General features: G+C 36.4%; 1 protein-coding gene across 4 annotated transcripts in view; it reads right to left on the reverse strand.

Moving 5' to 3' along the window:
• Positions 1-13,985, reverse strand: part of LOC105356801 (nck-associated protein 5) — a 57,404-nt gene continuing 43,419 nt past the window's right edge. Inside the window, exons 12-14 of one of the 4 annotated variants that reach the window (XM_011489609.3) lie at positions 12,261-12,647; positions 6,510-6,605; positions 1-2,958 (exon numbers count right to left, since the gene is read on the reverse strand). In XM_011489609.3, the coding sequence (XP_011487911.1) occupies positions 2,957-2,958; positions 6,510-6,605; positions 12,261-12,647 (485 nt within the window). In that variant the 3' untranslated portion in view covers positions 1-2,956. Of the gene's footprint in view, positions 2,959-6,509; positions 6,606-12,260; positions 12,648-13,985 lie in introns of those variants that run through there. The other 3 variants (XM_011489610.3, XM_011489611.3, XM_020712916.2) reach the window with 3 other exon arrangements.

Genomic DNA, 13,985 nt, shown 5'->3' on the forward strand with positions numbered 1-13,985 from the left:
TAAGTATTGAAATAGTTTATTTTTTTCTGTCTTTGACATAAAACAAAGAATATTGGTAGTAAACAATTATGAGTTCATACTATAGGTGACTTTGACACGAGAACATCACTGTTTTAACTAGATTCTAAATGGAAAAACATTTAGGACAGTTTAAAGTGATAGTGAGAAACAATACGTGCAATAAACATACATTGCAAATAGCAACACGGGAAATTAAAGTACCTTTTTAGAAAAATACAACACTCTTGTGAAAGTGATGCTATTCTTTACGCGAGTCATTTTAATATACAGATGCTCCGCCTACCCGTATCAGCTCAGTAAGTCTGTCCCCTAATATTCCTCTCACCCGTGTACCTTTCTTTTTTATACACATGTTGCTATTGCTGTAAACATCGCTGCAGTTTTTACAGATAGTTCCTTCGAAATATACGTACTTCTTAAGTGCATAATGGAAGAAGAGGTAAATAAAGTAGAATAACAAGACTAATCAGTGTGCAATGCTACAGTGCTTAAACCTGCAAACTGTCTCAAGTGTATTCCAAAAAAATATGGCTATAGTCACAATGACGAGTCTGATGTTAAGATGTAGTTGCATTCTGTTTAAATATGTCACGAGCTCCGAGCAGTTTGACTATATGCATTGAGCCAAATATGTACACATGAGAAGCAGAGACAAAGGTGTGGCAGGGAAATGCCGCAAAGCAGCTTCAATTGCTAAATATGTGGGAATGCAGTTATGACACAAAGCAGTTATAGAAAAAAACAGCATATACAACAGAAAGACTGAGTGATCGTGGTCTGATATAAAGAAGATACTGATTATATGTTGGCTACTCTAAACTGAAACATGAACAATGACACCTGGTGCATTTGTTTAAGCAAGTAGTTAGCCTTATTTGAGGTTTAATCCACAGCATCTATCACAGACAACAATTGGTATTTTCCCTGAGCTAGTAAAACAATGTCCACTATGCTCCAACTCTTTAACTAAAGGTACAAGCAAAAATACATTTTGTCTTGATGTCATTACTGAGGAAATATAGACAATTAAAAAAAAGACATTTCCCTTTAGATGAAAAGAAACACTCATAGAGCAATAAAAGGTTAACTGTAATGATTATGAAATATTTAACAAAGTCAAGATTTGTAGAATAAAATGTGTTTACTTGCAACAAAGTTCATGGTTATGATATTAGATTTGGACAAACCCAGCTTGTTGCATGCATACGGAAATTACCATTGTTGCGATTAACATAGGACATCTTAGAATTGCTAGTAGACACGTTACAGAATCACAGGTTCAGAAATGGCATCCAACAGTTAGTGCTGTACACAAGATACGCTTCAGACATGATTGATGAGATTCCAAATGATGCCAGTTCAAAACTATGACATCTAAGATCTATATTGCACCTTAATATTTTTAAGTAGTATTTCTAACATGCACATAATGAGAATTACAATGTACTTGAAGGCAGTTTTGTTATTTTTGGGTCATCAGAGGTACTCATCCATTGCCCGCTGTGTGGCAAAAACAAACAAAGAACGCCTGGAAAGTGATTGGAGACTATATGATTCCTTATCAAACCCTTATTTTGAAAAAAACACATATGTACCTTTTTGAAATTATTGTGCTTTTTTTCGCTTCAGAAACCAACCTCAAGAGACTACAGGCCACCCTGAATCTGATAAAGCACCAACAAAAAAATGCATGAATGGAAAACCTAAGGTAAAATGAGATGAAAAGTTTGTTCTATTGCTGCATTTTTTCCTCAATATTTATGGATATGGTATGAAAGAATTGCGGGTAGAAATAATTACTTTCTACACACATTTTTAGTATCACGCTCCAACATAAAGCATTTTATCTAGCTTTTTTAGTTTAATGGAGAACTCACCTGTAACAATCTACGTGCATTTGTCCGATATTTAAAATAGTCCATCCAACAAGTTATATCTTGAAAAATTGTATTTTTAATTTCTTGTCTTTTTTTCCTGGCTACATCTAAAAATACCTTCATAAATTCTGTGAACATTTGTGTTAATTATCCTTGTTGTTGCTCTAACTGTATTACTCCCTAAAAATGTTTTACATCAAACCCTTTTTTATTTTTTATTTATTTAAAGGAATCATCAAAAAATCATCCATAAAAATGGGCATAAATTAATAATAAAAGTAATTTCATTTCTATGCCAGAAGTGTTTTCTGTCGGTTAAAAAAGGGGTCTTTAGTTTTTTTTTAATGATTTCTTTCTCTACAATTATAATTTAACCGCACTCGATTTTAGATGATCTTCTTGCACAGAGTTGTTGAGTTTAAAACTCAATAAATAAATAAATAAATAAGAAAATAGATTTTATTGTATGTATAATGCCATTTTACTCCCGTCAGGTCTCCTTTAAAGGATTTGTTTTTTTCTGGTGTGCCGAATATTTTTCTAAATGCATTCCTTTACACTTCATAAATAAACATAAATAAATTATTCCATCAGATGCAAACATGTGTTCTGTGGTCCTGAAGGAACTTGAATGCAACTGCTGTTCTCATGCCATGGATACTTCAGCTGACTGAGTGATATGTTTGGCTCACATGCACTCCTCATTTGCTGGTTGAGAAGAAAAGTAGCTACATAGAAATTGATCAAGTGCTATGTACACAGCCGAAAAGTTGTCAATAAATGTCTGGGGTTGCACATTTAGAGGTTCCGTTTGTTGTTCACAGCTGCTGCCAGTAAGGTGTGGTCTTCCGTAAATGTTTGCCAGAGAACTTGACTCCACACTGTATCTTTGCACTGCAAGGGAGCCTTTAATGCCACATGCTGTTCATTCTTGGGTGTTAATCCGCACACGCAGACACCATATTTAAAGTGTAGAATTTTATGGATCTTCTATATATGGTAGAGAGATAATCGATTTCTTCGTTTCTCCTTCAAGCCAGCTCTCACAGCTTCAGTTTTTCTAGAAGGGAAGACAGAGCAAAATGAGTTGAGGCTGCAGCTCACACACGGCATCCATAACAAGATATAACTTGAAGAACATTCGGCAGGCACTACTTAAAGTCCCACTCCGATCATCTTTTGATCAATTGTAAAAGTGTTCCCAGCTGTCCTTTAATTATGATTATGCTGTTTTTAGGCTAAATAAAAAAACGGTTTTCTAGTACATAAGTAGTTACTGCAGAGCAGCAGTAGTTAATCAGAAATTTGCCTTTAAGTTGTGGGTGAGACCACTGGCATGGAGCAATCCCCTTCCTCCTTCTCCGCCCTGTTGCTGAGAGCTCTCTGTTTAAAGACCCACTCACCGACCCGAACAAAGCCATTTGAAAAAGCTTGTAGGTTGGTCATTAAAGCGTTAACACCTGTCAGAACTTGGCTCCTTTACTTGGTTAGAGGGTTAAAGGCTCTGACTTTGGCTCACATCTCCCTCAGAGGATGGATTATATCAGGGGTGTCAAACTCATTTTGGTTCGGGGGGCCACATTCAACCCGTCTGATCTCAACTGGGCCGGACCAAACAACAGCTTTATTCTTGTTTTTTTACCCAATTGGAAAACATGCCTCAACCAAAATGGTAGCCTAATAATTTCTCATTACACATTCATTCACAGAGGCCAATGGATCTTAAATAAAATTAATTTCACTTTAAAAAATATTGGTTTATTCAATTTTATACAGCCTGAATATTTTAAATCTGACACTGAAGCAATCCTGATAATAAATTCAAGAGGGGCTACAAAAAAAAAAGAAACATCTTCCTAAAATGTAAACGTCCAAACGATGACAAAATTACATTAAATTAAACTTGCAAACATTTGTGAACGTAAGAGTTTGGAGTTAACCTCCTTTCTCTCCTGAAACTTCACAAGACCGTCAATATTAAGATTCAAAACCTGTGCAGAAACACATTTACTGTCATTCAAGTGTGCAAAACACAATGAAATGTCCATTATTATTATCATTCATCATTATAAGAATCTTTTCATGGTTTCTGCCTGAATTTTGTGGCAACACCTGCCTTCTTCCTGACCTTTGATGGAGCGCCATCAGTGACCAAAATTACTTCATGTGACCAGTTCACTTCAACATCGTCCAGCACAGTAACTAGAGAGCTGACTATGTCATCAGCTGTTGTTGTGTCCATCAATTCCAGAAACTCCACTGTGACGTCTCTTCATCACCTCTAATAAATATGCACAGCTGTACATATCTGTGATGTTGGGGCTTTCATCAATAGTGACTGAAAATACAATAAATGACTGGATTCCTTCATATGGCTGCCCATGTTTCCTCAGAGATGTTGGATCTAATCGTAATTCTTGACAGACTCATGTTTAAGGTGGACTGCTTTTTTGGGAACAAGATTTAAAATTTAAAATTTAAAATTGAAAATGGTTTGGATGTTTTTTCCAACTTGTTTACAATAAGGTAGCTAACTTTCACTGCTCCATCCCTGACGTCACAGCTGCAGTAAATCCAGATGGTTATTTATCGGTCCAGCTAATAGTTGGTAAATCTTTTTTTTTTTAACTGCAAATGGTGAAACTTTTCTTGGAGAGTCTCATAGTGGTGCTGAATGTTATATTCTTGGATAACCTGTTGATGACATACCAAGCATGCAGGTTTGCATTCAGCTCCGTGAACAAATAAAACGCTTTCCATTTTCCTGGAAAGCTCAGGACTTCACTTCAACCTTTTTTTTCTTTTTGACAACATTTTGGTCATTAGGGTGTCACTACTGATCATCCTTCAGTGGTGAGGCTTACAGGGAACCAAACTACTGGCTACGCAGACACAGAGCTGTTAGGTTTCGTTTTTGGCACATGTAGAGTTATGTTGTTTCTGTTCCCTTCTCTACCCCTGTGCCGGTTCCAAGCCCGGTTTGAGAAGGTTGCGTCAGGAAGGGCATCCGGCGTAAAACATTGCCAAATTTACCATGCGACTTGTTCGCTGTGGCGACCCCTGATGGGAGAAGCCGAAAGAGGAAGATGAAGAGTTATGTTGTTTCAACTGTTAAGCTTTTTCTGTGCTCCCCCTAGTGGCGGAATTGCGCATTTCGGTTATTTCTTGAAAAAAATCATAACTCGCCAAAGGAATGGACTAGAAACTTGCTTTCTTTTTTAAACATCCTTGTGATTTTTACTCTTCATGTGTGGGCTGGAATAAACCACCTGGCGGGCAGGATACGGCCCGCGGGCCGTATGTTTGACACCCCTGGATTATATGTTCTAAACATACTTCCACACACTCAGGTGTATGCTAAGAAATTGGCCTTAAACTCTTCATTTTAGATGTAAAAAATAGTTCACAGCGTAATTTTCGTAAAGGCTTGGATCGCAAAAAATATTTCAAAGTATCTTTTGTCCAGTGTTGTAAGGATCCTTTTAAGTGATAGTCAGAAGACCAGGGGGACTAGTTGGTTTTTCCACTTGAGCTTTTAAATCTTCCAAGTCAGTAGTTGTTTCTGACAAATCAAACTGAAAGAGGGTGTGGATATTTTTGCACGTCAACAGTGTCCCCTAAGATTGTATATCATGAAGATAAAACTTACAAGCATTAGTTTTGGATCTGCAAGGTTTCCTATGCAACAGACATAACAGTTATGGTGTGCGTAGCCATGGCCACATAGGTTTTTATTCCATCCAAGAAAACCCTTAATAAAAGGAAAATGCTTTAAACAGGGAGATCACTGTGAATTGACTTGAACAAAAGTCCCCTCTTTCCCTGTGAACTGTCAATGTCCAGCTGTAAAACGACCCTTGTGACTGAAAGTGACTTTAAAGGTCTTTTTCTCTGTTTAAGGTATAGTGAGTAATGCAAATTGCCCTTACACAGCTCCACAATAACATGTATTAGTTCACTTTAGGTGCAAGTTAAATGCAAATGAATACAAATGAGTCTGTGTCCAGATGGTTTTGCAGTTTTACACTCTTTGCTGCACCCTAATGAGCTGTTACATCATTTTCCTACATAAGTATATCGTAAATCAGGCACAGCAAAGAATCAAATGTGTCTACTTACTGGGAACATCATTAGTTACCTATGTTCATCCTGTTCAATGGCCATGAAATAATATTCCCCTTTTGCTCTTTACAAAACAATTTATCCAAAAAGGCTGAGGTCCTGAGTCAGACATCCATACACGCACACACACATACGCACTCACGCACACTCTTTCCAAAAATGTCAGCGTTAATGTACTGTAGGAAGATGCAAGTGTCATTTAAAAACATGCTTTCGCAAAGCTAATAAGTTTACTCTCTCCTCAGTGAGTGTGGCGATAAAAAGGAGATGACTTTACATTAATGGACAATTAGGGATACCGGTACATACTTTTTTCGTTCTTTCTGGAAGAGTGAATTTAGTGACCACTTGCCAGTCAAATGGTTTTATTTTGATTGTCTGTTATGACGTCTAAAAGAAAATCTGATGAAGACATCAGATGATCGTCGCGCATGGAACCAAGGAATTTAAACTTTGCCCTTTAAGTGAATCTGTTGCACTGCATCTCACAGTTGGCAAGCTGAAGCCTGGTCTGGTCTTTCTGTTGACCTGGAGTGACATGTCCTTTCGATTTGATGTTAGTCATTTTCTTTGGCTCCACTCCACCTAAAAAAACAACAAAGTTCAATCAGAATTTTTGCAGAATTGTAAAATACTATTGCACTACTTAAAATATGAATCACAAGTGTAAAGCAATTTAGAACTGCACAGCTGATGAATTTGTTCAGTCTGCTACAGTATATAGCAATTTAGGGATAAACTTTATAGCCCAAAAAATGGAAGCAATTTATAACAGCAGCAAATTCAATTGATTGACAAAATATAAATGAGGAATTTAATTGCACCTGTGTTTGACTTTTGACCTCTTTATATATCTCAAAGGAAGAAAATAGTGAAAAGCGTCATTACAGTGGCCATGAAGTGCAAACCACACCAACAAATCACTCGATGCAAAAACCAATCAAAGATCACAATTAAAAAAGCAAAACAATTGTTAAAACAAAATGTTACACTTTAAAAATTCACACAAAATTCCGTAAACCAAAACATAATTACGAAAAGGAAAAAGAAATAAAAATAAAATGTTTTAGAAAACAGAAGTAATTTCCAGAAATCCAAATGAAATGTTGAAAAACGAAATATAATTAGAAACTGGAATAGGCACTGTGGGGCATCGCTGATTCAAATTTTGTGCAATTTTATTTGTATAGCACTTTTCCTGCTACAAAGCATCTCAAAGTGCTTCCCATACAAAATAGATATTAGTAAGTAAAAACGAATTAGTAGTTAAAATAGCAAACACAGTAAAAAAATATTTAAAAAATAAAATAATAATAATTTGATCAAATAAATAAATAAAAACACATAAAAACCCAACACACACACATGTCCCACAAGTGCTAAAAATCAAATCAAATCAAATAAATAAAAACTTACTAAAAAGCTAACTAAACAACTAAAAATGTTTTTTCAATTGCTTCTTCAATGTCTGCATACTAATAAAAGTTTTTTTGATTAGCACAGAGCATATCCAGTATCTATCCATGCCAAATAACTTTCAGTTTAACCCCTGTGCTATCTTAGATGACCCCACCTTTACTTTGACGTGTTATTACTATCATGACAAAGGTGGATAAAGGTGGAAAGATTTCATGTAATCCATGGACACCAGTGAAGATCACAAATCATTGAAGAAAAAAGGTTCAGCGCACTGTCTAGTGGGTCTAGATGACCCAACTCCCAACGTTAAAGTGCCTAGGATAGCACAGGGGACTAAACATCATCATCCAATCAGCAATGTCCCGCACTGTAAATTACATTTAGACATTTTTGTTGTTTTAATGTATTGCTTTAATTCAACTAAACAAGCTCTTGGCAACATTAAAATTTTAATGCAAATATTTCAACAAAATTCTAATATTTCAACTTAACAAAACTTAATATGAGATTTTACGTTCAGATGATTTAACATTGGCACTTCCAGTTTCCAGCAGGAAAATGTTCGATTTTTGCTTAGAAGAAGACGTCTCAAGCCTTGTGGGCTGCACGGTGGAGCTTGGTTAGCACTCTTACTAACAGTGACTAGCCTCTGGTTCAAATCCCAGCTGGTACCTTTCTGTTCATTCCACATGTGTTTCCTCCCACTCTACAAAAACCTGCTTTATAAGTTGATTCATTAATTAAAATTGCCCCTAGGTTTGTGTGTGATTGTGCGGCCTTGCAAGAAACTTGGATAAAACCTGTCCAGGGTTGTAACCAGCCTTCATCCAACAGTGGCCAGGTTAGGCTCTGGCAGTCATAAAAGGGATGCAGCAGGTTAAGAAAATGGAGGAATCTTGGTGTTCAACTATTGTAGTTTAATTTTTCATTATTTTATAGTCTTCTTTAAGTCTGGTCAAATAAATGAGTTCTTTTGAATATTAATTTTAATTTATAATATTTGCAACTTTATTTGATTGAAACCCCTTGCCAAACAATATTTAAGTAATTAAATGAGATGAGAAAAATTATTTAAATTATAACAAAACCAAAAGAAGTTTACTTTGCAAATCTATATCAGAATAAAACATCAGTACTGTGGTTAAACATGATATTTTCATTTAATACAAAAAATCAAGTTTGTTATCCTGACTGAAAATTTTAAGGCAACCCCTTTAACTATGTTTTTGTGTTGAAATGTTATGTTTTGTTTTACAGTGCATTCCGGTTTCTTCTTTTTTCTGGTTTGTAATATTTAATTTTGATTTTCTGGAAATTACTTTTCCTTTTTCCTTTTAGTTTTCGTTTCAGTTTTTTGGAATTGTGTTTTGTTTTCTGGTTTATTATTTTATTTGTTGTTTTTTTATGATTTGTTTCACTTTTTTAATTGTCGTTTTGATCTTTAATATGTTTTCGCGTTATTTGTTGATGGAATTTGTACCTCAGGGCCACCTTACATTATGACAGATGAGAGAATGGACTGATAGAGTAACATAAAATGTCAAACAAACCTCCTGTCTGTTTGAAATGACACCTACTCTATAGCTCAATAGATATGACTAAACAATCCAGCAATGCCTGGGAGTTTATTTTCTTTACTCACAGTCCAGCACAACTAGACTGCATTATAATACATTTCTACATGATCAAAATGTTCAAATGGAGACCCAATTATGCTCTGGTGATGCCATCAGATCTTGATCTTTGTTATCAACATAAAAAAAAGATCATTTGCCAGCAGCACGTGTACTTTCTGTGGCAGACAATATTTTAAAACAAATATTGTTACAGACATTAGTCCAACAGCTTAGCTTTCTTCCAGCAGTTGTTATCTCAGCACCCCAAATCAATGGCTATGAACAAAGAGCTGTCTGCCTCTGCTTGAAATCTAGAACCTGAGGAGTGGAATGCTCTGTGATGAGAATATTGAGCAGGAAAAATGTCTTCCTGTGAGAAAGCTATTAGCACCGAGATGAAGACTGCTCTCTATAATGGAAACTTCTTAAAAGGGATTATTTGCAGACACATTTCTTTAAGACAGAGCTTTTCTTTGATGTTTCAATGAAAGCAGGGCTTACAGATATTACCAACCATGAAAGCCATAAAAGAAATGTTTTTAATGATGCTCTCATCAACACATTTTACTTCATGCAAACAAAAAAAACATATTATTTGGAAAAACATTCCTTTATTTTTTTTTTATTTTTAAGGTCACTTCAGGCTTGGTGCTCCAGCTTTCATTGGCAGTATTTTACAATCTACACTTATATTTTCTTACAAACTCTTGGAGGTAATTGCAAATACAACCCTTTAGCCCAAGCTAGAAATTGGAATTTTGTATCTTTTACAGCCCTGATGCATTGAATACACCTTTGATTTTGAAATTAAAGTAGAGTTGGGCCTGGTTAGTCTTTGGATGGGAAATGGAAGTCCTCAACAAGTCGGCCATCCAAAGACTAACAAGATGCTGTAATTTCTGCAACCACATAAGGAAGTCCAGGTAAATACAGAAGGTTGGGTCAGGGAGAGCAGCAACACAACGGGGTACCCAAAAGACAAAAAAAAAGATTTGACAATATCTTTGGAAAAATTTGGTGCAGCTTCAAATTTTTTAGATTGAGTTTAAATGTGCAATGTTCTGCAAAAATGAGGATAAAATAGCTAAAAAAAACACACATAAACAGATATACACATCAGCAATGACATGGTTAACTGTTATTGGTGCCATTCATGTCTTTCTAGGTAAATGTTTGTTTGTTGCAAACCCTTTTAAAATCCTGATTGAATATGAGTTTCAGTGTTACTTTCTCATTCTTACGGTGGCCGAGAGGTGCAAGACACGTTTACATTTAAGATACCACAACAACAAATCCCGGTACAAATGGACAAATACTGAAACACAGCAGCAAATCACGCAACCCAACAGCAAATCACTGAACAAATTACAGAGTCCTGAAACACAACAACAAATCAGGCAGCAAATGACCAAATACCAAATCATATAAAAGCAATCACACTACAAATGACCAAATCCAAAAACACAACAACGAAAGCGGAGACACCGCTTCTAACAGAAAGGGACATAATATAATCGTGTATTATTTTTAAAAGTTATTTATTACTTTTTTCTTTATGTGGACATTATAAATACCCATATTTTCACGACCACAGGGTGTGCTGGGTTACGTGTGCTTTTTCTGTACTTATCACATACAAAAGGCGCATCGGGTTTTAGGGTGCGGGCACCTTAAAACATACCTATAAAACATGCATAGGGAGTCTTCTAAAGAAGGCAGCGGAAGCAAAACTGAGTTGGTTGTGATTTTCTTTTTTTCTCAGTCATCAGTCAACATCTTAAAATCCATCAAAGTTCTCATCTTCTGTATCTGAAATGAAAAGCCGGGCTAAATATCAAACATGTCAGGTTCCCTTTCGCCATTGTCAGAGTCCGTCTTATTGACGTGCGGCTCCTCATGAATGCAAAAGCTCGAAAAAAGCAGACACGCATTGAACCTTTCCTGCTTTGTCCGCTGACCATGGTCGGAAGACGTAGGGAGAGCTTCTCTCCAGGGCCGACTGCTGATCTTCCTCCGGGGTCCACCCCCCTCGTTCGGACCCTCAGAGCCTCCAGATCGTGTTAAGCAAGAGAACCAGTCTCAGTTCTTTAGGAGGAACTTTCTTTATTACTTTTATCAACTCCAAAACGACGACTGAGTGCGCGTGTATGTGCTCCACACATGATGGCGATGGCTTACGATTTAAATTACATGAATTACCTGCACTTTTGTACTATTCGGGGGGAGGATCTTCTTTCACGTCAACACTTCCCTCCTTACCGTTCTCATGCTGTCCTCTCCTACGTCCTCTTTACCGAAGTCACACAACAACACATTAAGCGTACTGCATCATAGGAAGCTCCATACATTTTGAATAGAATTTAAGACCTTTAAGTCCCCCCTATTGTCGTGAAAATACAGCACATGAAACAGTCCAAAAGCATTCCGTTAGCAGCTGCTTGCTTTCGTTAATTTGTAATTTCGTTAAGTGCAAGCTTAACAGAAAGGGAATACCCTTAATAACGGAAGTGATGCAAAAAATGTTCCTTTCTAAACATTGTTGTAATTTTTTTGAAGTAATACACTTTTAAAAAATGCTTTTGGACTGTTTCATGCAGTTTTAATGTCCACATAAAGATCATACATGATTAGTTTTATATTACGTCCCTTCCTGCCGTGTCTCCACTTTCGTTGTTGTGTTTCTGGATTTGGTTATTTTTTGCTTTTTGTGGTTTGGAATTTGGTAATTTGTCCTGTGGTTTGCTGTTGTGTTTCAGTATTTGTTCATTTCTACTAGAATTTGTTGGTGTTGTATCTTAAATGTAAACGTGTCTTGCTCCTCTCGGCCACTGTACATTCTTGCTTCATCAAGTGTTTAATAATTTTCTGTCATGAAATTGTAAAATGAGAGAACTTAAGTAATTAGGTAGTTATTCTGTGCCTGCCTTGTTTGAATTTTTAAATCCTAAACAAACATATCCAGTTCTTTGAAAAAATCTGGACTAAAATGTGCTTACTGCCTTTTTTATTTCTAAATCACTTAAACTTATTAAACAACCCCTGTTGTAATAGAGGGTACAGTTTTGCCAGAAAAGCCTATAAATTCAGTAAAGATTGTGTAAAACAGCACAAAAATGTTCATCAGACCTAGTGATGCTTTAATATCTGCAAATCATGTTAGCTGTTCTGTGTCTGGGTCTTTGTTGAGACCATAACCTTACTGTACCTTGTGTTGACATGGACAGCCTGCTTTGCGAATCACACAAACTTGCAGAGGTTAAAAAGGGTTCAGACGAGGGTTGAATGGGCTGGAGAAAGGCCACAGAGGGAAAAGGCACTGATGGGATATGGGTCATGGAGGAATCAGACATGGAGTTCGGCACCCCTGCATGACTGGTGTCCCTAAAGCTGGAGGGTACTCTCCATCGGGGTAACGGGGAAGGAGATACATCGTTGCTGGAGGAACCAGGGACACTGGGAGAAATAAGGGACTGCTCTGGGGTTGAGGAGGATTTAGGCAGGAGGTGCAGAATGGAGGAGAAGAAGGAACAGGATTCTGGGAGAGGGATGGTCCCGATTCCACTATCCAATGTTCGCGTCTTGCAACCAGAGCCTGCGGCACAAGGAGAACAGCTGAAGTGGCCCAGGGAGGCAGAAACAAAGGGAGCACACAAGCGCAATGAAACAACAGGGCTGAAGTGGAGCTCAAGGGTTTTAAAAAATTAAATGTCCTGAAATTAAATTAGTTGAACATGTTTGTTCCTCACTCTGTGTTTCTGTAAGTCTACTGCTCTTACATTTCAAAAAAGGCTAATTTCCTTTAACAAATGAAAACTGAGAATGAGAATCTGTCAAAGATCCAACAGCATTTAATGAAAACCAGCTTTGTGAAGTGGTAATTGCCAATTTGTTTTATTAAATTATTTATTTTTTAAATTTAATTCTTTTGTCTTTGGTGTTGATTAAAAGCACACGAAACAGTTGTTTCTAGCATTTGGGCAGTTTCACAAGCAGACATCTATTTTCTTAAAAACTTTTCAAATCTTCATATTTTACAACAACCCTTTTAGAAGAAAAATGGTGGTTAGGTAAATTCTAACCTGAACAATGTCAAACTAGCCCACTTGAACCACTGCTTTGTATCACAGATGTTTTTTCAGATGAATGTGTGAGTAGCAGCATGCATCGATCCACAAAGCGACTATCAAACGCAGATAATGGTCTACTGCATGGCATGAAATCCAAATACACTGCCGAGTGTATTTCATCAGTGTCACCACACAGACATGCTGTGACATGACATGCTGCAGAATTCTCACAGTCTGTCTTTGCCCTCAGACATGTAGATGAATGTCTCTGCTGCACGGATCAATATTACATTCTGCATCTTAAACACAGCACTTTGTGAATATGTATTATTGAAATTAATGCTGCATTTCTAAAAGCTCATGTTATTATATTTTGTTTTTATTGTTCTACGGAACAATAGCTCAAATTATCATAAATTGTATCTTTCAGACAAGCTTTGAACACTGTGTTATTACAAGCAAGAAAATAATAAAACAAGAACATGGTAAAAAAAATCATTTCGAAATTGTGTTTCCAGTTTCTGATAACGTACAAAATTGCCTCTTTATCATAGCTTGTGATTGTTCCACCAATAACTTAACCTTTCCAACTGTTAATAGCCATCTACAAAAGCATCAGCATCTTTGAAAATATTTCATACCCCTAATTACCCATAAGCCACTGCAATGTCTGAAGGACTTGTCTGCTTTAGAACAATGGAAAATTGTATGCTGATCATACAGGTAAAAAGACACCTTACAGGTAAGTAACAGGGTGATTTTGAAGGAAAACCAAAAACATTTAACATTCATTATTTTCTATATATTAAATACGAAAATAGGACTTTAGATCAACAGATTGTTTTCAAAAAAGCCAAAAGAGA

Source organism: Oryzias latipes, chromosome 21, assembly GCF_002234675.1.
Source record: "Oryzias latipes chromosome 21, ASM223467v1".
Lineage (NCBI taxonomy): Eukaryota > Metazoa > Chordata > Actinopteri > Beloniformes > Adrianichthyidae > Oryzias > Oryzias latipes.